The sequence below is a fragment of the Galeopterus variegatus genome, unplaced genomic scaffold, assembly GCF_000696425.1.
Source record: "Galeopterus variegatus unplaced genomic scaffold, G_variegatus-3.0.2 Scaffold1788, whole genome shotgun sequence".
NCBI lineage: Eukaryota > Metazoa > Chordata > Mammalia > Dermoptera > Cynocephalidae > Galeopterus > Galeopterus variegatus.
Window position 1 is genome coordinate 278,894 of NW_007727899.1, and position 24,112 is coordinate 303,005.

Genomic DNA, 24,112 nt, shown 5'->3' on the forward strand with positions numbered 1-24,112 from the left:
GCGTCAAGGGCCGGGGGGTTGTCGAGGGCCGAGGGGGTGAGGGCCGGAGGGGGGGTGTCGAGGGCCGGGGGGGCGGCGAGGGCTGCCGACCGCACAGGCTGAGGGGCTGGACAGGCACCACCTCTTTCCCGCGTAACGTTACAACCTGCCGCTGGCTTTCTTTAGAGGGACACAAACTGCAGGCCCTGGGCCACTTTACAAGGCTGGTGGAAGGAGAGGTCAGGGTTGAGTCAGGCCTAGTTTGGCCAGAAGCTGACATGGATCTTTGGAAGCTTTGCTGTCCTTCAACACCCCAACCACCCTTTGCCCCAAGACCACCTTGCAGGGGACACCTCCCCAAGCTGCGTTGTGAGCCTCACCACAGACGAGCAGAGACTCCGTCCAGGCTGGTCCTCCCTGTTGCGGGGCCTCTGGTCAGTTTAGCTGGGGAATGGGGGTGGAGCCTGGAGCCCAGGACCTCACCACCCCCGTGGCACATGGGCCTTCTGCTGCCCATGGCCAGACCATGTGGAACTCGGGGACCCCAAGGCTGGAGGTGTGGGTGGTGGCAGCAACCACAGGGTTATAGACTCACCTGCCAGGAGGTCAGCAGAGGAGGGGCATCTGCAGGGGGCCATGGGCTGCCACTGCTCCTCCTGGAGCCCTGGGGATGCGTCCACCATCAGCTGGGCACGCTACGTGTGTGTGAGATACACCATTGCAGGTGCAATAAAGCTGTGTGTGTGGCCCATGTATGTGAGTGTTCTACACCTGTGTGTGAGGCCGTGTGTGTGTGTAAGACTGTCAGTGTATGAGGCCGTGTGTGTGCGAGGCTGTGTGTTGTGTATGAGGCTGTGTGTGGCCATGTGTCAGGCTGTGTGTGAGAAGCTGTGTGTGTGCAAGGCTGTGAGGGGCTGTGTGTGTGGCTGTGTGTGCAAGGCCGCGTGTGTGTGATGCTGTGTGTGTGAGGCCATGTGTTGTGTGTGAGGCTGTGTAGGGTGTGTGTGTGAGGCCGTGTGTTGTGTGTGAGGCCGTGTGGGGTGTGTGTGTGAGGCCGTGTGTGAGGCTGTGTGGGGTGTGTGTGTGAGGCCATGTGGGGTGTGTATGTGAGGCCGTGTGGGGTGTGGGGTGCACACCTGTGCAGTGTCCGTGCGTGGGTCTGTGTGTGGGGCCGAGGCTGCCCTCCCAGCCTCCCATGGTGCAGGGTCCTGAGCAGGTCATCGTAATGCCAGCGCCACTGGCCGACAGTCGCGTGAAGCTGAGGCTGACCTGCGAGGCTGTCACTGGGAGGGGTCTGTCTGCCTGAGTTGGTCATGTGGGGGCAGCCTGGGCACCGCAGGCTAGAGACGGAGCCGGTGGGACACAGGCGCGGCTGTGGTGGCAGTTTGGGGGCTTCACTCTGGGCTGGGTGCACGTGGCAGTGGCCCGAGAAGGGCTGAGGCGTTCCCACAGTGGGTCTGTGGAGGGGAGCGTGGTGGAAATGTCTCCTGAGTGTGTGCATTTGACAGAGATCTGTTTTGGCGACATTTGTCACATTAAGTAAGGAAAGAAAATAGTTCTGCCACAGGGCTGCAAATGCAGTGATCTCTGGTGGTCCCGTCCAGGGAGGAACCAGAGCTAAGTTTCTCGCCTTCCTTGTGTTTTTATTCCCACGCAGAGGCCTGAGGAGGTGAGTTTTGCGGAGTCGGGCATTTGCGTTTTGTTTATGGATGTTTTGAGCAGATGGCTGCTCGCCCGCTGCCCTGCCTGGCGGCATCTGATCAGCAGTTTCTCGTGAATGCTGCTTGAGATGCCTTATGAATCAAGTGTGGACGTGCAGTGTGTGTTTCCTCCCCGTGGGTACAAGTCACAGCGTTTGCACACACTGTCGTGCCCCTCAGAGACTGCTGCACACTGGCGGGTCCGTTCCTGGCTGCCTGTATAGGGATGTGCCTGCCATGTTTCTACCACCCTCTGTCGCGCCTTTTTTGATGGCTTCAGTCTGTCGTGCGTGGATAAGCCGCGCATCGTTCTGCACACGTGCCCGCTGCTGGGAGAGGCAGCCCGCCGGATGCCGAGCACAGGGCACACCACAAGTGCGGGCTCTGGCTGCTCTGTACCTGGGCCATCTCCCGGGACGCATTTGCAGTGGGAACCTTGAGGGATAAGGGAACGTCTCCTTTGGGGACAGAGTCTTGTTTACTGTCTACTGCCCAGTGGTCATTCCCTGCACTCTGCACTCAGTGTTCCTTGGCTGAACATGCATCCCCTGTCACAGCCTCAGTCTGGACCCACACCCCACAGGACTTGGGTTCACAGGGTGACACCAACATGCTGCCACTCATGCTGCCTGCTATGCTGTGACATGAGTCTTTCATCTCTGCCTTGGGAGCTTTGCATCTTCGCCCACCTCTGTGAAGCAGTGACAGGTGACCAGCTTGCAGGAAGGGTGAAATCAGACCCCAGACTGCCCAGTGTCCAAGGCTGTGCCAGTTTAACGTCCCTTCGCTGGTGCCCCCTGCCCATGCCCTGGCATAGTGTGCTTCTGACTTTGGTGATTTTGATTCACATTCTCTCGTCATCAGTGGGGTTGAAAAGTTGCTTGTATTTCCTTTTCCGTGAACCATGCACGCGGCTTCTGCTTTCTCTGTTGGGTTATCTATGATTTTGTGCTTCTTGATGTGCTGGAGCTTGTTGTCTTCAAGGCAAATTAACTCTTGAATGGATTTCATATACTTGACCCAAGTTTTGATTTTACTTATGGTGTTCTTTGCCATGAAGAGAAATTTAACTTTTATTGAGTTGAATTTATCAGTCTTTTCCCCGGTGGCTAATTCATTTTACTTTGTGATTAGAAAGCTCTTGCCTGCTCCAAGTTTGTAAGAGAATTGTCCCATTGTTTCTTCTAATACATTCTGTAAAATCTATCTATCTATCTAAATTTCAAACTTTTGAGCACTTGGAATTTTTCCTGATGTGAAGTGTGGGGTCTGAGTCTGTCTTGTTTTTCTCCCCTCTGGCTGCCAGTTGTTCCCGACACTATCACTGGACAGAAGGTTTTTCTCTTGCTGATTTGAGTTGGCGTTGGGCATTTTTAAATTGCAATTTGAGGGGCAGTGAAGGAGAGTGCAGTAACCTAAATAGTCACTGCATGTTTGCTGACTCGGACACACCCACCGCCACATTCGCCCATCCTGGCTGTGTGCAAGGGGTGACCGAGGCGGGCTCGTCCACGTGGGCATCTCTGTGTCCATCTCTTGGAGGGGCTGCTGGGTGTGTGATGTGTGCAGTGCCCCTCTCTAGGGACATGTTATGGGGAAACAGGGGCCAAAACATTGTTTTTGATTTTTGAGACCAGGGGCATTATCCTGCACCCCCTTCTGCGATGTGAGCCTCTCCCCTCTGGCTCTGGCTGCCCTGAATCCCAGCTGTGGGTCCCGGCCTCTGCCATGCTGAGGACTGTGGGCTGCAAGTCAAGGCTGTGCTCAGCGTTCCAGTCTGGCCCCCCTTATCTGGGTGGTGGGTAGGCACTGGGTGCAGAGGGCTGCTGGCCGTCCTGGAAGCCCTCTCTTCTCTCTGCCCCAGTCTCAGTACTGTGTGGGTGCCATAGCTTCTGAATCCACATCGTGCTCCCAGGAGTTAATGCCACGTGCCACGACTAGCAGGTCTGATGCTCCAGATCATAACCTCTGGGGCTCCTCGAGTCCTTGAAGGGATAGTGTCTTTAGGTCATAACAACATGGAAGCTGTGGGACTTCCCTTTTGTTTTCTGCATTTTTATCTTTATTGGGGTATAACTGAAATAAACATAATTCAATTGAACTGCACACACTTGAAGTGTATACAATCTGATCAATTTTGACATTTGTATGCACCCCTGAAACCGTCCCCAAAGTCAAGCTGACGAACATTTCTGTGACTGCAAAAGTTTCCTTGAGCCCCTTTGTAATTCTTCCCTCACCTCTGTCCCCAGGCAACCTCCGATCTGCTTCTGGTCAGGGTGGATGAGGTTGCATTTTCTGGTATTTTGTGTAAATGGAATTGTATGGTATTTTATTGGGCTAGTTCCCCTGGGCACAATGGTTTTGAGACTCTTCCATGTTCATGTGCATCGGCAGTTTGTTCTCTTGTGGGGACTCTTGTGGGGACATACTAAATGTGTTTATTCATCTGCAGGCAGACACTGATATGTTCCCCGTTTGGGGCTATTACGAGTTAAGCTTCTCTGAACACTTTAGGACACGTCGTGGTAGGGATGTGCACTTTCATTTGTCGTGGGCAAAGACAAAGGAGTGCGATCGCTGGGTCACGCGGTAGCCGTGTGCCCAACCTTTTAAGAAGCCGTCAAACTTCCGAAGCAGCTCGACCTTTTACACGCCCAGCAGCAGTGTGTCGACTTCCACTGCTCCCCTTTCTCGCCTGTACTTGGTATGGTCAGTCTTTCTAGTTTCAGCCTTTCTACTGCCTTTGTGGCATCGCGTCGGGGTTTTAATTTGCATTTCCCTAATGACCAGTGGTGCTGAGCATGTTTCGTGTGCTTATTTGCCATCCCCGTGTCTTCCCTGGCACGGTGCCCGTGTAATCTGCCTGTCTTCTCACGGGGCTGTCTTCTTATGGAGTTGTAAGAGTTCGTTACATCTTGTAGATACAGGGCCTTGTTCTGACTATTTCCTTCCAATCTGTGACTTACCCTTCTCTTTTCTCAATATTGACTTTCAAAAGACTTATTAAAAACTTTCAAGGAAGACCAGTTTATCAATTTTTTGTTCCTTTTGTGTTCTCAGAGCCCCGTGATCGCCCCAAGGTCTCCAAGACGTTTGCACGTGTTTTCTTGTGAAGTGTTATCGTGGGTTTCGCACTTAGGGGTGTGATCATTTTGAGTTGATGTTGGGTATGGTGTGGGGGAGCTGATGTGCATTTGTTATCGGGGACGTCCGGTTGATCCGGCACCGTTTACTGAGGAGACCCACCTTCCCTGTTGGATGCCTGTGTCTCTGTGAAATGAATTGTCCAGTGAACAGACGCAGGGAAACGTGGGGTCTGTTTGCAGACCCTCTGTTCTTTCGTGTTGATCTGCGTTTGCGTGTTTTCTCCGACTCCAGACCATCTGGAACGTTGCAGCTTTGGAGCAGGCTGACGGCGATTCTAGGCCCTTTACATTTCCATGTAAATCATTTCTGTAAAAACGCCCTGTTGGAGTTTTAATTGAGATTGCCGTGGATCTTTACATCTGTTTGAGAGAGGATCGCCATCTTAACAATACCGAGTCTTCCATTCCAAGAATGTGTATATCTTTCTGTTTATTTAGGGTTTTAAAATTTGACTCAGCGATACTTTATAGTTCTGGTTAGGTGCCTTGGATGTCTTTTGTTGGATTTATTAATGGCTGTCTTGTTTTTGGTGCTGCCTGAGCTGGAGGCTGCTGCTGCTGTCCCTGTGCTGAGCTTGTGGGGTGTTGGGTTGGAGCCCCGTGTCCATCACCTCCGGCAGGTCTTCTCTCCCTGGAGTGAACCTGAGCGTCTTCCACGTGCTGCTATCCATGTGGCCCTGACTGACCCCTGGCCACCCCTGCTTTCTCCACCCACCCTGCCGTGTCTGCTGAGCTCTTTGGACACCCACCTCTCCACCAGGCGACGGTCCCTACCCTGGTGCCCATGCAGGAAGCCTGGGGTGGGAGGAGCCGAGAACGGCCACAGCTTAGCTTATGTGCAGGCACCACCCACATGGGGAGCAGGTGAGTGCTTCCCCCCTAGCTCTGGAAAGGTGAGATTTGGGCCCAGCCAGGGCTCATGACTCGCAGAGAGGCCCTGCCCGGGTGCGGACGGCACAGGAGGAGAGGGTGAGGGAAGGAGGGGGTCTGTGTGGGGGCAGATGAAGCAAGGAGGACAGACGTGACCTCTGAGGCCAAGCCCCAGTGTACCCACCCCCAGTGGAGGCGCTGCCTGGGCCGCAGCTGGTCCCTCACAGCACTGCTGGTGCAGGCCGTTCTGCGTCTATCTGCCCTCCCTCCATCTCACCCCCTCCCTGGCGTCTCCCCCTCTCTGGGGAGGCCGTGGGTGCCTCTCCTGTGGCACGGAAGGCTGTTCATGGAGCTGGTCCAGTTTGCCCCTAGGTTCTCCCGCCCATTAAGTTTTGGCTCGCAGCGTGAGTGATTGGGTGTGGGTGCCACGTTAAAAAGAAATAGCAGAAAGTGGGAGTTGGGGTCTGGGTCCAGCTGGTCAGTGAAGGTAGACAGGAAGTAGGGGAGGTGCCCCTCTGTGGGTGGAGCAGGTCTGCAGGGGTAGGGGGAGAATTGAGGGAGGGTCCTGCCACCCCATGTTGGGCACAGCCCAGGTCTGAGGGCCCCGAGGTCCTCTCTTAACCCCCTCAGCCCTTCCCAGCCACACTGTGCAGAGGATGAACTGAGGCTCAGAGGGGCCACTTGCTCCTCGCGGCACAGGCTGAAGCCACAGGCCCTGCACGTTTGCCTGGACTGCTCAGATGCAGAGTCCAGGCTGTGGGTCACAAGCTCTGAGGCCATGAGAAGCTTTTATTTTTCCTGGAATGTTCGTTTTTGTTTAGGGACTGTGGAGACCCTGAAGGAGGCTGAATGAATGCGCATTTTCCACGCACACTCTTGCCCAGACAGCCTGGGGTGGTGTCCTCCCACCTCAGGGAACAGAGAGGTCAGGAAAGGAGCTGGCGTCACACAGCCAGGCACCATGCCCTCCTGCCCCGAGGCTCTGTTCTCCTGCTAGTTTGCTGTTTATTTCTGTGTGTGCCCTCCAAATACTGAGCCATAGTTAACTGATATGCATTTTCAGTGTCTTAAAATGTGCATTTCCAGGAATGGGTTTTAGTCCTTTTCAGCACTTTTTGTCTTGGTGGCAGCTTGAATGCTCCCAGTGAGGTTATTAGAGAGAGCAGGTTTCTGCTGTGGGGCAGTGGTTCCTGGTGAAGCCCGTCTGACCATGGTCATTTCCCACAGGAGGCCCACCGTTGGGGCTGAGAAGTCAAACCCCTCCAAGCGGCACCGGGACCGTCTCAATGCAGAGCTGGACCACCTGGCCAGCCTCCTGCCACTTCCACCCGATGTCACATCGAAGCTCGACAAGCTATCCGTCCTGCGCCTCAGCGTCAGCTACCTCAGGGTGAAGAGCTTCTTCCAAGGTAGGACTTTCACCTGAGTCCAGCTGAGTCTCACCTGGGTCCAGCTGGGTCTCACTATGGTTTGGCTGGGTCTCACCTGGGTCTCACCTGTGTCTAGCCGGGTCTCACCTGTGTTCAGCTGGGTCTCACCTGTGTCCAGCCGGGTCTCACCTGTGTTCAGCTGGGTCTCATCTGTGTTCAGCTGGGTCTCACCTATGTCCAGCTGGGTCTCACTTGTGTTCAGCTGGGTCCAGCTGGGTCTCACCTGGGTCCAGCTGGGTCCAGCTGAGTCTCACCTGGTGGGTCTCACCTGAGTCCAGCTGTGGTCAGGTGACATGCACCTGGTGGGCTGTGTGATGCACAGCCCCTTCTCCCCCCACGCCTCCTGAGCTGGACTCACGTGGATGACCCAGCCTGGCTGTGGATTGATGGGGCTCTGGACTTTCTCTGGCTCCAGTTCTGGCAACAGCCTGGTTGTTTTCCAACACCTTCGGGTCAGGAGTCCTCGACCCCACTTTGCCGGGATGAGCCAGTTTGTGCCTCTGGTCCTGGGTTTGCTGGAGGCTGAGGAACCAGCACAGCTCTGGTGGGGGAACTAGGGCCAGCCCTCCCCCTGCTCGGCTTCTCAGGGCCCCCCCATAGCCCAGGTTCCAGGGAAAGATGGGAGTCTGCTTTGTGGATGACTGGGATGGGTCGGCATGGAGGCTGAGTGTCTGCAGTTCACCTTGCTGCCCTCGGGTGCCCTGGGTGCCCTGGGTGCCAGAGCACCTGCTCTCTGCCTTTGGTGCCACCTGCTGCCCGTACCTGAGGCCAGGCCACCCCACCAGTAACCACTGTTGCTGGCTAATGCTGCCCATTGGTGGGACCAGGCACCCCGGGGAGCTCCTGCATCCTGGCTGTGAGTCGGCCCCTCACCAGGGGTGGAGGGATTTTTTGGCACTGGTACCCTCGAGGTGACAGGGTTTGCTGCCTTCCGCCAGCTTGCTGGGTCTTTTGTTTTGGGGGAGAAAGATTGAGTGGGGCCAGGCGCCCACCCTCAGGCCTACACCAGGCTCTGGCCCTGCCCCCATTGTTTCTGTGATCCTAGAGAGGTCCCTGGAGAGGTGGGTCCCGTCTCTCTGTCCACCAAGGGTCTGCGTTCTCTCACTAGCCCATAGTCAGAATTTTACCTGAATTCTTCTTGCCAGTCCATGGTGTCTGGCTGGTGTCCTCAGAAGCGCATGTTTCCTTGGATTCCTGGTTATTGGATGCCCTGGGACCTGAGATCTCTGGGGGCTTGAGGAGACGTGCAGACTTGCAGACTACAGGCCTGTGAAGGGGCTGGGGGCTGGGAGGGGAGCCACGCTAGCTTTTGTGTCCTCATGCCTAAAGCAGTTCCAATTACATCACTTTTTAAATTAAAAATCTAGCCTCCACCCCCGTGGGACCCCCAGGTGTGGGTCCAGTGGCTCTTCCAGGTTGGCGGTGGGCTCGGTGTGGCCGGCGTTCTAACTCAGGTTGGAGGCTGCACAGGGCTCCCACGCCTCTCCTTGTGGCCCTTTAGCGGATGGGGCGTGGGACCTCTGCCAGTCTCCATGTGTCCTCAGAAACCCCTCCCCACACTGTGTGGAGGAAAGCCAGGCTAGCACTCAGCATCACACACATAGTCCTGCGGTGCCACGACCCTGCACGGGGCCTTCCCTGGACCTCTCCCCAGGATCTGGCCAGTCAAGCTCTCCACTGGAATCTAATACCACAAAATGTTGGCAGTGCTTATCTCTGAGTGGCGAGGTCACAGCAAGTCTTAGTTTTACCTTCCAGGCTTTCCAATTTCATACTGAAAACACATTAATTGTATACATTTACCTCCATCCCCTGCCAGGTTGGGGTTAGGGTTAGGGTGGTCATTCCCAGCTCCAACGGTGTTGAGCAGTTTGTCTCCGAGACCCAGCTGCTGCCACACCTGCAGGACAGTTTGTGCTTCCAGGGGCGTTGAGATGTGATGGAGAGGAAGAGACGGTGGTACAAGACATGGCTGAGTCTCTTCCTGAACTCACACATGCATGGGCTGCCAGGACAGAATCGTGGGCACGGCCTTCCAGACCTACCTTCTGGGAAGTCCCCTTTTACAGATGGGGTGGTGTGGGCAAAGATCACCCCAGCTCCACAGTAACTGTTTAAACCTGAGGGTGGAGAAGTGGGTTTCATGTGTGGACAGCCCAGCCTGGGTTCAGGGCTGTCCCTAGTGGGGAGGTCCTGTCCTGAGCTGGAGATGTGGTCAGTCCACCTTCCTCCCACTGACAGCACATAGCCCTGACCTCCTGGCCTGGAGGTTGGGAAGGAGGCTAGGGTCTTTATCTCTCTGGATGGGTCTAGCTGGACCCAACCAGGTCTGGGCTTGATGGCCTCAGAAATGCTCCAATTCTGCTGTTTCTAGTTCCGCCTGATGCCTAGCACTTCCTACCTGCAAGCAGGGTGCTTTTCCCATCTTCCCTCTGACTCCAGCCCTCGGCGGTGTGAATTGCTGGACCACGCGCTGGTGCAGGCAGGGCGCCCTTCCTGTCCGTCCCACTCGCCGTGTGTGTAAAGGCCGCGCGTGAGCTGCAGATAAAGTGCAGCTCAGTAATCCACAGACGTCGTGAGAGTGTTGTAACTTCTGCAGTTATGTGAAATAATGAACTTCTTGATTTTACCATCACACGTCTTCTACCAAGCGTTCCAAATGTTGTGTCCCCTCAAGCCGTACAACTTAGAGAGAATCCTAATGACTCTCCAGAATTTCATTTCCACTGTATGGTTAGAAAAAAGTCAAGCTATAAAACTTGGATCTTAATCTATGCTTCTTAACTCAGAAATGGACGAGCTAATTTCATTAAAACTTCCATAAAAAGTCACCTTTGGGAAGGACATGACTGGAAAGTTCTAACCTCAGAGGGTGATAATGGCCTGAAGATTTGCTTGCAACGTTTACTTCAGTGTTGGCTTTCCTGGATTTTTAAAAGGCCGTGGGGTTTATTTTGTTTTTATTTGGTTTTTGCCTAGAGCAGTGTTTTAAGTTATAAAACCCTCTGCTTGTGCCCTCTTCTGTGGGCGAGGGGTACGGTCGGGATTTTCCACTCTTGTCAGTTGTGCTATTCACAAAAGGGGAATTCGGGGTTAAAAGAGAACGGAGGGGAGGTGGCATGAAGGAGACTATCACTGCGTCCCAGGAAGCACCAAGGACGTGGCAGGGCCAGGCCTGGGCTGCACTGCGGCCCTGCTGAGGGGCGGGGAGTGGAGTGGGGGCTCCCTCCAGGCTCAGCCCAGGTCAGACCAAGGAGGCTCAGAGAAGCCACAGTCCCCCTTACTGGACTCCAGCCGTGGGTCAGGTCACCCTCTCAGGACAAAAGCGCCTGCAGCATCGGCTCACTGGAGGCGCCTGCCTCTCTGTGGACTCCTTGCGGTCAGCAGGACAGGACTGAGGAAGGGCTGTGGCCACCCGGGCCTGGCATGAGCACTCTGTCCACCCAGCGATGTGGGAAGCATTGATGGGGCAAACAGATGTGCATTTTTGCTGAGAAGTGCCAGGGAGTTGGGGGCTGCCTAAGAAACAAGCAGAGTAAGAAGGGAGAGAAGGAAATGCACAGCCTTGACTTGCTGTGAAGACATGGAGGCCGTCCATGCGGAGGTGATGCTGCTCTGTTCTGTTCTTGCCCCAGCGTGGTATCTGGGCCCTTCTGCTCTTTTATGTTCTCTGGGTACAGCCCATGGGACCTGATTCCACACACTCCTGTGACCATCTTGGGCCCCCAACCAGGGTCCGTACTGGTTCCCATGCCCACTGGGCTGGGTGGGGCGTGTCTGTCTCATGCCCACCTGGGCTCAATGGGTATGTCTGCTTCACCCCCACTGTGGGACAAGTACAGAAGCCCCACAACATTACAGAGTGTGTCCTGGGATCTAGAACTTGGGAATACCGTGTTCATTAGCATATCCAAAATTACGTGCTCTTCGAGTCTGTGAATGATTTTGTAAACCCAGGACTGAAGTCTATAAAATTATTAAGCTAAATTGTACTGATTTTCAGCTTTCACTAAAGATTTATCCCTCTTGTGGGGATCCTTGTTATGGGCTGAATGCTTGTGTCCCTCAAAATCCATATGTTGAAACCTTAAAGTGTGGTTGTATTTGGAGATGGAGCCTGTAAGGAAGAAGGTGAAGTAAACTCATAAGGGTGGGGCCCTGATCTGATAGGATTAGTGCCTTGTGGGAGGAGACGGAGAAGCTCGCTCTCTCTGAGCATGCACCAAAGGGGCCATATGAGGACACAGCAAGAAGGCAGATGTCTACAAATTAGAAAGAGAGCTCTCACCAGAACCCAAATCAGCCAGCACCTTGATCATGGACTTCTAGTCTTCAGAACTGTGAGAAAATAAATTCCTGTTGTTAAAACCACCTGGTCTGTGGTATTTTGTTAGAAGCAGCCTGAGCAGACTAAGACCTTAGAACTGAGAAGTGGGATGCTGGATAACAAATACCTAAAAATGTGGAAGCAACTTTGAAACCAAGTAATGGATAGAAGCTGGAGACGTTTTAAAGTGCGTGTTAGAAAATGCCTATTTCGTCATGAGGGACAATTGATAGAAATATGGACATTAAAGGCAATCTGTTAAGGTCTCAAAAAGAAAAGAGGAGAGTTACAGAGGAAGCTTCTGTTGTCTTAGAGAATATGTATACAGTTGTGTGTCTCTTAACAGTGGGGATACATACTGAGAAATGAGTCATTAGGTGATTTTGTCATTGTGCAAACATCATAGCATGTACTTACACAAACCTAGATTGTACAGCCTACTACACATCTGGGCTCTATGACAGAGCCTACTGTTCCTACTGCTATTATACATGTGGTCCGTCATTGACTGAAGTGTCATTATGCAGCATATGACTGTATTGTCACGGACAGAACGTGGGTGAAATATGAACATTAAAGGTGTCAGGGTGAGGACTCAGGTGGAAATGAGGAGCATGTTATTGGAAACTGGAGGAAAGGTGATCCTTCTTAAAAAGTGGCAAAGAACTTGCTTAACTATGTTCTAGTGTTTTGTGGAAGGTAAAACCTGTGAGTGATCAACTTGGCTATTTAGCTGAATAGATTCCTAAGCAAAGTGTCAAAGTGTACCCTTGCTTCTCCTTGCTGCTTATAGTAAAGTGCTAGAGGAGAGAGATAAATGGAAGGAATTCTTAAGAGAAAAGGAACTATTCTTGAAGATTTGGAAAATTCTCAGCCTACCCCTGTTGCAAAATATGAGAAATTGTTTTCTGGACAGAACACTAAGGATGTGGCTGAACAACCATTTGTTAAAGAAACTGTGTGGGTGTGAACCACTGAAACACAAATTTAATTAGCTGCCTATACAGAAGCGAGGAATGGCTATGGGACTGCAGCAGCAGAGACCCTGCTGGCTGGTACTAAAGGGGGCTGGTGGGGACGATGGTGCTTCTCAGTCTCCCACAGGACTCATCCTTCAGGAGACCCTCAGGGCTGCCACTCGCACCACAGGCCCAGGGACAAGGCTGCTTCCTCCTTTGTTTCAGAGGGTGGAGCCAGGCAGCACCACAAAGAGCTTTGGGGGTGATGCTGCCTCCAGTGGGCCTGAGGGCAGAGCATTGAGCCAAAGAGAGTTATTCACAAACCTCAAGATCTCATGGGATTTGCCTTGCAAGATTTTAGACTTGTGTGGACCTATCACACCTTTCTTCTCTCCTTTGTTTCAGAGGGTGGAGCCAGGCAGCACCACAAAGAGCTTTGGGGGTGATGCTGCCCCCAGTGGGCCTGAGGGCAGAGCATTGAGCCAAAGAGAGTTATTCACAAACCTCAAGATCTCATGGGATTTGCCTTGCAAGGTTTTAGACTTGTGTGGACCTATCACACCTTTCTTCCTTCTGAGCTTTCCTTTTAGGGATGGGAAAGTCCATCCTATGCCTGCCCACTATTGTATTTTAAAAGCTCAGAACTTGCCTGGATTTATGAGTCTGCAGCTGGAGGGGAATTTTGCCTCAGGATGTATCATACCTGGAGGCTCACCCATACCTGATTTGAATGATATTTAGATGAGACTTTTGGTAGACTTTAGGGTTGATGCTGGAATGAATTAAGACTTTTGGACTGTTGGGATGGAATGAATGCATTTTGTATGTGAGGACTTGCATTTTGGGGAGCCAAGGGTGGAATGCTATGGATTGAATGTTTCTGTCCCCCTTAAATTCATATGTTGAAGCCCTAACCCTGTTTGGCTCTTTTGGAGAATGGGGCCTCTAATCAGGTTATTAAGTTAAATGAGGTCATAGGGTGGGGCTCTGATCTGATAGGGGTGGCGTACTTCTAAGAAGAGACATCAGAGAGCTTACTCTGTCTGTGAGCACAGAAGAAAGGCCATGTGTGGACACAGCAAGAAGGCAGCTGTCTACAAGCCAGGAAGAGCCCTCATCAGGAACTGCATCTGGTGGCACCTCAATCATGAACTTAGTCTAGCCTCAGAACTGTGAGAAAATAGGTTTCTGCTGTTTAAGTCATTTTGGAATAGCAGCCCTGCAGACTAAGACAGGTCTCTTTGGCGTGGCAGGAGGTTTAAGATCATTGCCTCTCCTGCTTATGGCACATCCGGTGGGCGCACTCCTGCCATGGATGTGGGCACTGCAGCATTTGCCTTGCAGCTTTCTCTTCAGGATGCTGCTCAGAGCCCTCCCCAACCCTGTCCCTCCCATCACTGATACTTTCTGGAAAGTGGCCTCCTCTTGGGAGACATTTCCAGCAAAGATACACTTGTTTCAAATCATTTCAGGGTATTCTTATTCTGATGCTCATCATTACCAAGCTTTCTAAATATTGAATATTTTACTTTAAAAGTAAAGATCACTTGACCTTAGTATATTCAACTTTACTTTTCTAAGCTTTCTTTTGTCAACTCAGTAATTTTTTTTAATAGCAACTCCTGTGAACTTTCTAACTTTGAAACCTATGCAGAAAATATATCTATTTTTACCATCTGTCTGTCTCACATTGTATTATTAGGAAAGAACTTTTCAGTATGAATTTCATGAGATCAGGCTGGTGACTAATTCCCGAAATGGGGTTTAACTTTCAGACTAAAGGAAAGAAAACAATAGAATGAGAAAATGTAATCAATCAAAAGAAAAGGACAAGAAAGGAGGGGAAAAAACACAAAAAGGATGGAAAAAATAGCCCAGAAGTTCAAATATATCAGTAATTACAATAAATGTAAATGGACTAAACATGCCAATTAAAAGATAATGATTATTAGAATGGATTATTGTACATTAATCTCCCCTTATCTGTGGTTTCACTTTCTGTGGTTTCCTATGGTCAGCTGTGATCCAAAAGTATTAAATGGAAAGTTCCAGAAATAAACAATTCATAAGTTTTTAATTTGTGCCTAGGTACTGTGATGAAATCTCATGCCATACTGCTCCTTCCCACCTGAGATGTGAATCCCCCTTTGTCCAGTATATTTATGCCGTATATGTTACCCATCCTGTGCAATGTGATTTTATAGGGAAAAACATAATATATATAGGGTTTGGTACTGTCCATACTTTCAGGCATCCAGTGGGAGTCTTGGAACTTATCTCCTGCAGATAAAGGCATTCTACTATATGCTGTTTTCAAAGAACATATCTAAACTCTTAGGGTACAGAAAAGGTGAAAGTAAAAGGACGGGAAAAGATATACTGGGGAAATACTAACCTAAAGAAATCTAGTGAATCAGTATTAATGTGAAAAATTAATTTGGGGGTAAAAAGCATTACTGACTGGAGATTGAGTTCTTACATAATGATTGAACAATTTATTTCATCAAACAGATAAAATAACCTTAGGTTTGTATGCTTCTAGTAAGTTAACATCAAAATCTGTAAAACAAATATTGACAGAACCTTAAGGAGAAATATATAAATTCATCATCAGAGAGAAGGATTTTAAGTAACTCAGTATTTAATAGAATGAATAAATAAAAGTCAGTAAAGATTACAGAAGATTTGAACAATGCAAAAAAAAAAAAAGTTAATCTAATGGACACACATAAAGCACTATACCCCCAAACTACAGAATACACATCTTTTGAAGCCCATGTGGAACTTGTAAATATATTCAATAAAACAAGTCTCAATAAATTTCAAAAGACAAAATTATGAAGAACTCATCGTGGGACTTCAATGTAAATTAGCTGGAAATCAATAATAAAAAGATAACTTAAAAATCTTATATTTGGAATAAAAATACTTGTAAATAACTCATAGGTCAAAGAAGAAAACATGATGGAATTTAGAAATATTTACAAATCAAAATGTGTGGGATATAGACAAAGTAATACTTATAAATAAATAAGTAATACTTATGTATAAAAAAAGAAAGTATGAAAATTAATGAGCTAAGCATTCAATTAAGTAGTTTTGATAAAAAATAGTAAAACAAACAAAAAAATCAAAGAAAGGAAATAAAAGAAGATATTGACAAAACAAAAAGGAAACATACAATAGAGTTTTTTTTTTTTTAAATGATGAACTTTGCCAAGATCTGGTGAATGATCAAGGTAAAAAGATTAAACAGTCTAAGGACTATAAAGGCAACACAATTATAGATGTTGCAGATATTTAAAAGATAATTTGAGGCCGATATGAACAAATTAATGCCAATAAATTAGAAGTTTGAAAACATAAATAAATTCCTAGAAAATAAAGTTTATTAAAACTGAGTCCAGAAGAAACAGAAAACCTGTAGTCATATGACCATTAAAGAAATGCAGTCAGTAGTTTAAAATCTTCTCACAGAGAAAATCTAGGCCCAGATAGTTTCAAAGCAATTTCTGCCAAATATTAAAGAAAAAATAATTCCACTCTGTACTGAATCCTGTGATGTTGAATTGAAATTGAAGGTACTCGTGTGAACTCATGGTTTTCAATCTATGAGGACAGAAACATGAATATATATGTAAAATATGTATACATATAACACACACAAGCTCTATCCACTGAGGTTGTCTGGGAGCAATGACACCCCATGCCATGGATTGAATGTCCTCCCAAACTCACTGAAGCTTAAATTGTATCCCCCAGAGTTCCAGGTATTGGAAACTTGGCCCCTACTATGACAGTGCTGAGAGGGTGGGAAATCCTGTTATGGTAATTGAAAGGTGGGGCCTTGGAGAGGTTTCTGGTTTAATGGTGGTCGTGGGCATGGTTCTGAGGGCTTTAAAAGGAGAGCATGTGAGAGTCTCTCTCAGCTCCACCATTTTCTGCCATGTGAGACGCCTGCATTGCTGTAAAGCCCCCACCAAAGAAGGCCCTCACCAGATGTGTTTCCTGGACTTTGGACTTTCAAGCCTCAGAAACTGTAAGCAATGAATTTGTTTTCTTACAAATCACCCACTTCCAGGTATTTTGTTATAAGCAACGGAAACAGACTAATATACCCTGGTAGCAACAAGCACACCTAACAATCAGATCTTAGTTTCTAAACACTGTTCACTATTAAAAGGAATAAGGGCTTTTGGGCTCCTTCCAGAGCTGAAGCAGGGAAAGTCCGAGGTGAGCTTGGAACATCCCATGCCAGAAAACAAGGCAGTGCTCAGAGGGCTGGAGACTTGTCCTGGGATGCAGAAGCCATCCTGAAGGGGCTCCTGCTGGCCAAGGCTGGGATAATTTCATCATTAAAATGAATACTGATGACTGAGTAATGGATTATAACCCAGTGAATAAAATAGGATTCCACAAGTCTACACTGATATAAATAAATTTAATGAATAAATAAATAAGAGAAAGTTATTCCTTGCAAGAGACTGCTAACTAATAAGATAGAGATGACTATAGGTAGCAGAGGTGAATAATAAAATCACTCAGTAACCGTCGCAGTAATAATTAGCTCAAGCAAGAAACATCAATGAACGCTAAAATTAGTGGTGAACGTGGGGTGAGAAATGGGGTTTTGGTAGTCTCAAACAAAATACCTGTTAATAACAAAAGGGAAAGCTCTTCGAGTGGAGAGACCCAGAATTCACTGTCCTAAGTGATCAAATTCAGCCCTGCAATAGTGGCGCAAATCAACGTGTGCGCCACAGCCCAGGATGTGGGAGCAGAACATGCATCCCTTCGGTGCTATTCCGGCTGAGGATGAATGGACATTGAGGAAACACGAGACAAACACAAACTGAGGGGCAGTCCACGAAGTGACTTGCCTGGGGTCTTCAGAAAGTCTGAAAGGACAGGCTGGAAGGAGGGACGGAGGGGCGGCGGGGAGCAGACCCTTGGCTAGAAGGATGTTACTGGGATAGCTGGTGAAACTCCAGTGGTGTCTGTGGACAAAGGGTATTGGGGTACTTTGTACTATTCTTATAACTTGTGTTTGACATTGTCTCAAAATAAAACATAAACAGAAGGAACAATGAAAACTAGAACTGAAAAGTTGCAAAGAGGGGGTACATGAGCTCTGAGGAAGGGGTCTGTGGTGGGCTCCCAGCAGGGAGGAGCTGGGGGAGGAGCCAGTCTGCAGGGGCTGGGGCAGGGGGTTGTGCTCCTGGGGGCGTGGTGAGCACACGCGTGTTTGGGGGGCAAGTCGATGTTAACTCTTGTAGGAGCGCTTGGCATTTTCCTGCACCCAGTGCTTTTGTGAAGAGAAATATCAGAGTAGCTGACACTTTCCTCACAGGCCTCATGAAGATGACCCATCTCACAGAGTCAGCAGCAGCAGGTGGTCAGAGGTGGCAGTGTGGACCCGTGGACTCGGACGGGTGCTGTAGGGAGACCTCCCTGGGCCTTGATCCGGTGCTACTCTGATAACACAGCACACCTGTCATTCTCTTAAAGCCGGGGTCCCACCACGTGTCTTCACTTGTCACCCCCAGGAGGCCTTCCCCACCCCAGCCCTGAGAGGACCCCCTCCTGCTCCTGGCCTGTTCTTAGCGCTCTGCTCATATGCTACTGGGCTTTGACCATCTTGTTCTCTGTTGTATCCCAGGACAGGGATTAGCAGGGGTGCTGAGGACCCAGGCACCTGGACATTAGGACACTAAGACTTTTTACTCGTTCAGTCTGTATCTGCTGACGGTGAATATTGCAAGACTCTGGCAGGAGCTGATTGCCTATAGTGTCTGTGATCGATTTGTGTGAAGAAATTGAAGGTGGTAATTGACAAGCCAATTCCAAGTCTGTGTCATTTGTGAAATCACAGTTTTGTGGCCATGAGTTTATAGATTTTCTTATAAATTCATTATTTGTAAACAAATAGAATACTCTGACGGCTCAGCTGCTCACTCTGACATGAAAGTTCACAAGCAGAGCAGCGTCTGCACCTGTAGGTGGACGGCTGAGCACCGTTTCCCGCAAAGAGTAAGCAACAGCTGGACCGGCTGGTGACTAGTGAGGACGCATCTGGGCACGTGGCCTGCAGTGCTTCGGTTTGAACACGGAGACCAGGATGGTTCTCCGACAGTGCAGCTGTGTCAGTCTGGTAGGTCCTGCACAGTGTCTCATGCTGGTTATCTCTATGCCTGTGTACCATCATCGATGAATAAATATTTGATTTTTAAAAGCACCAGCACTTTTTTTTTTTTGGTTCTGTTTTACAAAACATTTCTTGAACCCTGGTTTGGCAAGGTTGTGCCTTCCTCTGATACGCCGCTCACACCAGATGCGTCACATCCTGAAGAGAACAGGGCTGCGCACGTGTACAAATAACACTTTTTCCCCAGGGAGCAGGTTTCAGTGGCGTCTCCCACGATGACATGGGTTTAACGGCAGGTGCGTCTGTGCAGGGTGCCCTGGATGAGCCTGGAGCCCGCACCTGCTGCATCGGCAAGTGGGTGGAAGTGGCTCATCGGGATGAGAGACACATGTGGGCCAAGCCCGGGCTCGCCGGCTCTGAGGACTTGTGTTCCTCTGTGATGCTTTTTGAGGTGTGAGGACGTGCGAAAGCCCTGGAAATCCTTTCTACAGAAAACGCAGCACCTCCATGCGACTTGGAGTATGCTCTGATGTTGTAAATATTGTGTTTGTGTGAAATGAGCTCCGATTTTCTAAATATCGTGTTTGTGCTCCTGGTGGTTTTTCTCGCCTAAAGGGGTTTGGGGCCTCGGGCAGCATTTTTAACCGCCTCTGTCCCCCCTGCTGTACCTGGGATTTGGAAGGACACGCACTTGCGCAGTGTCCATGTGCCGGATGCCGCCTCATGCTGTCACACACTCCCTGTATGTCATTGATTCCGATTGTCCCTGTGGCTCACAGGACTGGGGGCACTGCCTGGGGAGGGCGAGGATGGCTGGGCGTGGGGAGCGGGGAGAGTGGTGCATCCTGGCCTCGCCCCCCACAGCTCTCTGGGGGTCTTGGCAGGCCGGGCAGCAGGAGCCGGGGCAGCCAGGGGGCACTGGCCGGTGAAATGGGCCTCGAGAGAGTGGCGCTGAGCCTCCTCCAGAAATTCCCCCCACACCTTCTGCTGGCAAACTTGGAGCAGGTGGTCTGAGCTGCAAAGGGCAGCCTGGGTAGATGCCCTCTGTGTGGGGGGCGGTCGGGGTCCCCATGGAGCATCGGAGGGAGGTGGAAAAGGAAGAACCTAGCCCTTCTCGGAGTGGGCAGACACACATGTCCCCTACTGCCCGGCGCAGAGAGGCCCACCCTCCCAAGATGAGGACAGCGGTCCTCTGGACGGAGAAGAGGAGGCCCCACCCCAAGCCCCTGGCTCACGTAGGGCCGGGTCTGAACTTTTGCTCCTGCTCAGCTGGTGCCTGGTGTTTTCTGGGAGGGCCGGTGTCCCCTCCCCGTGCCCCTCATGCGCTGGACGCACCAGCTCTGCATGGCTGAGCATGCCGCACACCACCAGGCCTCAGATCCCCCTGTCCCCAAGCTGCCTGGACCTCCCCAGAACCATGGGCGCTCTTTTCTCTTCACTCTCAGACTCTGCTCGATGGCCCTGTCTGCAGGTTTTCTGTCACCCATCTGGGCGCTCCTGACTTATCTCTCTGGAACCGCCTTCTGGGTGGCTGGGGAATGGCTGAACTTGTCTGTGGTCTCCTGCACGGATGGCTTTTGGGTGACAGCCGCAGGTGTTTCATCTGGAGTCTGCTGGCTGTGCGTGGAGAGTGCAGCCATGAATCAGTGCTGTGCGCCAGACGCAGAAGCACCTGTCAGAAGGTAGCTGCAAACGGTTTGAAGCCGTCAAGAATCACTAAGTGGCACTTCCTTCCAGAATGTATGTTTCACAGTTTATCTTTGGAAGGCAGAACCCAGAGTTTATCTTTTAGTTCTTGAAAAGCAAAGGGAGAGTTTGAACATTTGAAAACTGTGAGGTTGTGTCCTTTAATTTGATGTTAAAAACGCAGAGGGGTTTGTAGAAAAGGTTGGGATGGGGCGCAGGGGTCCGAGTGGAGCACTCACGGCGGATGAGCATTGCTCCACCCCGCCTGCCCCTGGTATGGTTGCCACGCATTTCATGAGATCCACAATCATGCCTGGCAGCTACTGGGGAGAGCGGGTGTCCAGGAGAGGTGAGCCCAGGCTCCCCAGGGTGTCCTATCCAACTTGGAGGAGCACCTGCACAGGAGGAGCACCAAGGATCACCCGGAAAGGAGCCCATGGTGGAGCAGGGGTGGTGGAATCAGGTTAAATCAGAGGAACTTTCACCATGGTTGCCGCACCTCCCAGACCCTCAGAGACTCACAGTGGGCGTGGCACATCCCCCGATGCTCATCCAGCCTCCCCAATGGCTGGAGGGAAATGACCCAGAGGATACCTGCTGTGCTGCCACCCGGAGCGGAGGTTGGGGGGTGTCGGGACACAGTGGGGGGCCTGGGTCCCTGCAGTATTTCGATGCTGAAATGCTGGAGTTTCACCTTGGGCCAGGCTTTGCTGGGTTTCTTAGGGCTCTCCAGAGAAACAGAACCAAGAAGAGACAGATAGATGGATGGCAGACAGATAAAGGGAGATTTATGAGGAATTGGTTCATGCAGTTATGGAGGCTGAGAAGTCTCACGGTCTGCCGTCTGCAAGCTGGAGGCCCAGGAAAGCCAGTGGTGTTACTCAGTCCACGTCTGAAGGCCTGAGACCCAGGGGAGTGGATGGCGTAGGTCCAGCCCAAGGGCTGGACCAGATGAGATGAGCTGTTCCAGCTCGAGCAGTGAGTCAGGAAAAAAGGGACGAATTCATCCTTTCTCCACATTTTGCTCTATTCAGGCCCTCAACGGCTCAGATGAGGCCCACCCACACTGGGGAGTACAATCTGCTTTACTGATCCACCACTTCAAGTGAGCAATGCTAATCTCATCTGGAAGCGCCCTCGAGTATGCACCCAGAAGTAATAATCTGGGAACCACATGGTTTCATAGTGACATAAAATCAACCACCACTCTGGACCCACGTCCTCATCAAAGTAGGGCCAGTCTGTGGACATGGACTTGTTGACTCCAACAACTGCAGTCAGTCAGGATCGAGCTGTCAGTCCAGCCACCCCTTGGGGCCTCTGACTTCTCTCTGAAGTTATATTCCCAGGTGCAGGAATCCTGTGTCCCATCCCCAATTCAGTGGGACTGAGTGTCCCGTCCTGGACCCACCTGTCAAGTCCTAAACTCACCTGTCTTGGACCCACTTGTCTGGGGCTCACCTGTTTGGACCGACAAGGTGCTCTGACTGTCCTTCCAAGACTGCGGAACCAGCCCCCACTGTCACTGTGGAGGTCCTGTCTGCTCGGAACTGTTCCAGGGAGCCTGCAGATCGCTGGGCACCTTTATTTGGGGAGCTTTCTTGGAAGAAGTGGTGTCTGCCTGCTGGACGCATCTGCGTCTCCATTGCTCACGTCCTGTGTCTGCAGCATTGATGTGCCTGTTGAGGACAGGGTGGAAATAATGAAGAAATGGGGATCTCGGGCTTTTCCTCGCATTTGGCTGCTTTCTCCTTCAGGCACTGCTGTGGGTTCTGCAGAGGCCTGGGCAGCTGTGCCCATGTGGCCCTTGTGATGCGCCCGTCGTGCTGTTCCTCACTGCCTTCTCCACCCTCCCACACACGAGGTGCAGCAGTTTTGGTCTGGCCCAGGTTAGAAGCAGTGGGTCGTCATCGGTGCACAGCCCTGTCCCCTGGGCGGCTTCCCTTGTTCCCCAGGACCACCGTGGTGGGGTCACCCCCTGCTGGGCCACCCCTCTGCTGTGGACCCTGCTCCTCTGGGCTTTCTGCATGGAGGGGACTGTGTGGCTTTGGGCTGGAGCTTGGGTGGAGGCCTGTCCTTTCTGGCTGAGGCGCTGGGACTCCTTGCAGGCTGTCACCTGCCAAAATTGGAGCCAGGCCGTGCTCTCTGCTCCAGGGACAGTCCAGAGAAGGTGGCTGCCTGGAGAGAGAGTCCAGGCTGTGGCTTGGGCAAAGAGGCATCTCTTCTCTCCCCCTCCCCCACTCCTCCTGGTTCTGAGTCTGTTTCCCTCCCTTTGCTTCTGTCTTTCCTGTCCCTCTTTTCAGCTGCCCCAGCTCCACCTAGAGCCCACCTCTCTATCTAGCATTGAAGATCTAGAATAAACTTTCCTTAGCCCTGTAAACAGTCACAGAACAACTCTGCTCCAGCTGGCTTGCACAGCGTTATCTCTGACGACAGCAAGTCCCGGGGAAGGCAGCCTCAGGGCTGGCTGACCCTGTGCTCAGCGATGCCACCCCCACTTCCTACCGAGGAATTGGAGCAAAGTGGCTGCCACTCTCCAGGCGTCACAGCACCAACCAGGGGCAGAGATGGAGCAGTCTTCTGGCTTCTTCACCAGGAACACTTGGGCAGACTGAGGCACATGCCCCCTAAGCATCCGCTGGAGGGGGGACTGTGGCACGTGGTCCTGCTTGGGGTGACACCTTGCTCTGAGTCTCGTCTGAGTGGGCGTGCTGGGTTGGAAGACAGCAGGGTGCCCTCAGCGCCAGTCTTAGCCTCAAAGGGAAGCGACTCTTCCACTCAGAACACCCAACCCAGTCCTATGTTGCTGTGCATAGCATCTCACAGGGTCGCCATGACAACCCTTGGACTTCTCTGTCCTGGTGGACCTCTTCAGGGACAGGAAGGGTGAATGAGCTGAGGAGCGTTGGCTCCAGTTAGTTCTGCAGCAGCTGGGGGATAGCTCGGAATGGCCACAGACTCTCAAGCGTGGCTGAAGTCCTGGGGTTGTTGGCAGATCTCCCTCCCATGCATGTCAGTGTGGGGAGGTGGCGCGGGGGCAGCGCTGGCAGAGAGCACTGACACCCAGGCTTCCAGACCTGGGATGCAGGCTGAGCTGTGCTTGGCTGCCTGCAGGAGCCTGCTCGTTTCTCTTTTTTTTTTTTTTTTTTTTTAACCGGTAAGGGGATCTCAACCCTTGGCTTGGTGTTGTCAGCACCACGCTCAGCCAGTGAGCAAACCGGCCATCCCCATATGAGATCCGAACCTGTGGCCTTGGTGCTATCAGCACCGCACTCTACCGAGTGAGCCACGGGCCGGCCCGAGCCTGCTCGTTTCTGAGTGTGCAGTCCTGGCCTGTGCCCTCCTCCTGCCCCGTGTTCCAAGCTGGGACGTGGCGCTAGCTCATTTCTGCAGACAGTGCAGGAGGGTGGGTGGGGGCAGAGGATCCCCAGGGTGCGTGGCCATGGGCTGGCCTCTGCTGCTGCAGGGAACTCTTCACGCTGGGGGTCTTTGGGGCACCTCTTACCCCTGGAATGTGCCCCCTCACCGCCCCTCTCCAAGCTGTGCCTCGTGGGGGCCTCCAGTGACTCTTTTTCCTCCATGTCTTTTACGGACTCCCAGGAAGGCCACGGTGCTCCCAGCAAGCACAGGCTCCCACCGGCCTTTCTCCCTGACCCCTCAACAGGGGCGACTTCAGGGCAGGCTGGGGGGAGGGGCTGGCACCAGGAACCTCATCAGTGCTGGGGTTTTCCCACATCTCAGATAGGGAGACTGAGGCAGGGAGAGGTGGAACTCGCCAGGGAGAGCCCGGGGCAGGGACTGGTCTGCTGCAGAGGCCTCGGGCCAGAGCGGGGGTCTGGGCCGGGGTCCGCGCTGTGTCCCCGGGGC

At 51.5% G+C, this 24,112-nt stretch overlaps 1 protein-coding gene across 1 annotated transcript in view; it reads left to right on the forward strand.

Annotated features, from left to right (window-relative positions):
- Window positions 1-24,112, forward strand: part of LOC103595529 (aryl hydrocarbon receptor repressor-like) — a 104,374-nt gene that overhangs the window by 28,043 nt on the left and 52,219 nt on the right. The window contains exon 4 of the mRNA XM_008578949.1: window positions 6,926-7,107. Within this exon, the coding sequence (XP_008577171.1) occupies window positions 6,926-7,107 (182 nt within the window). The remainder of the gene's footprint in view (window positions 1-6,925; window positions 7,108-24,112) is intronic.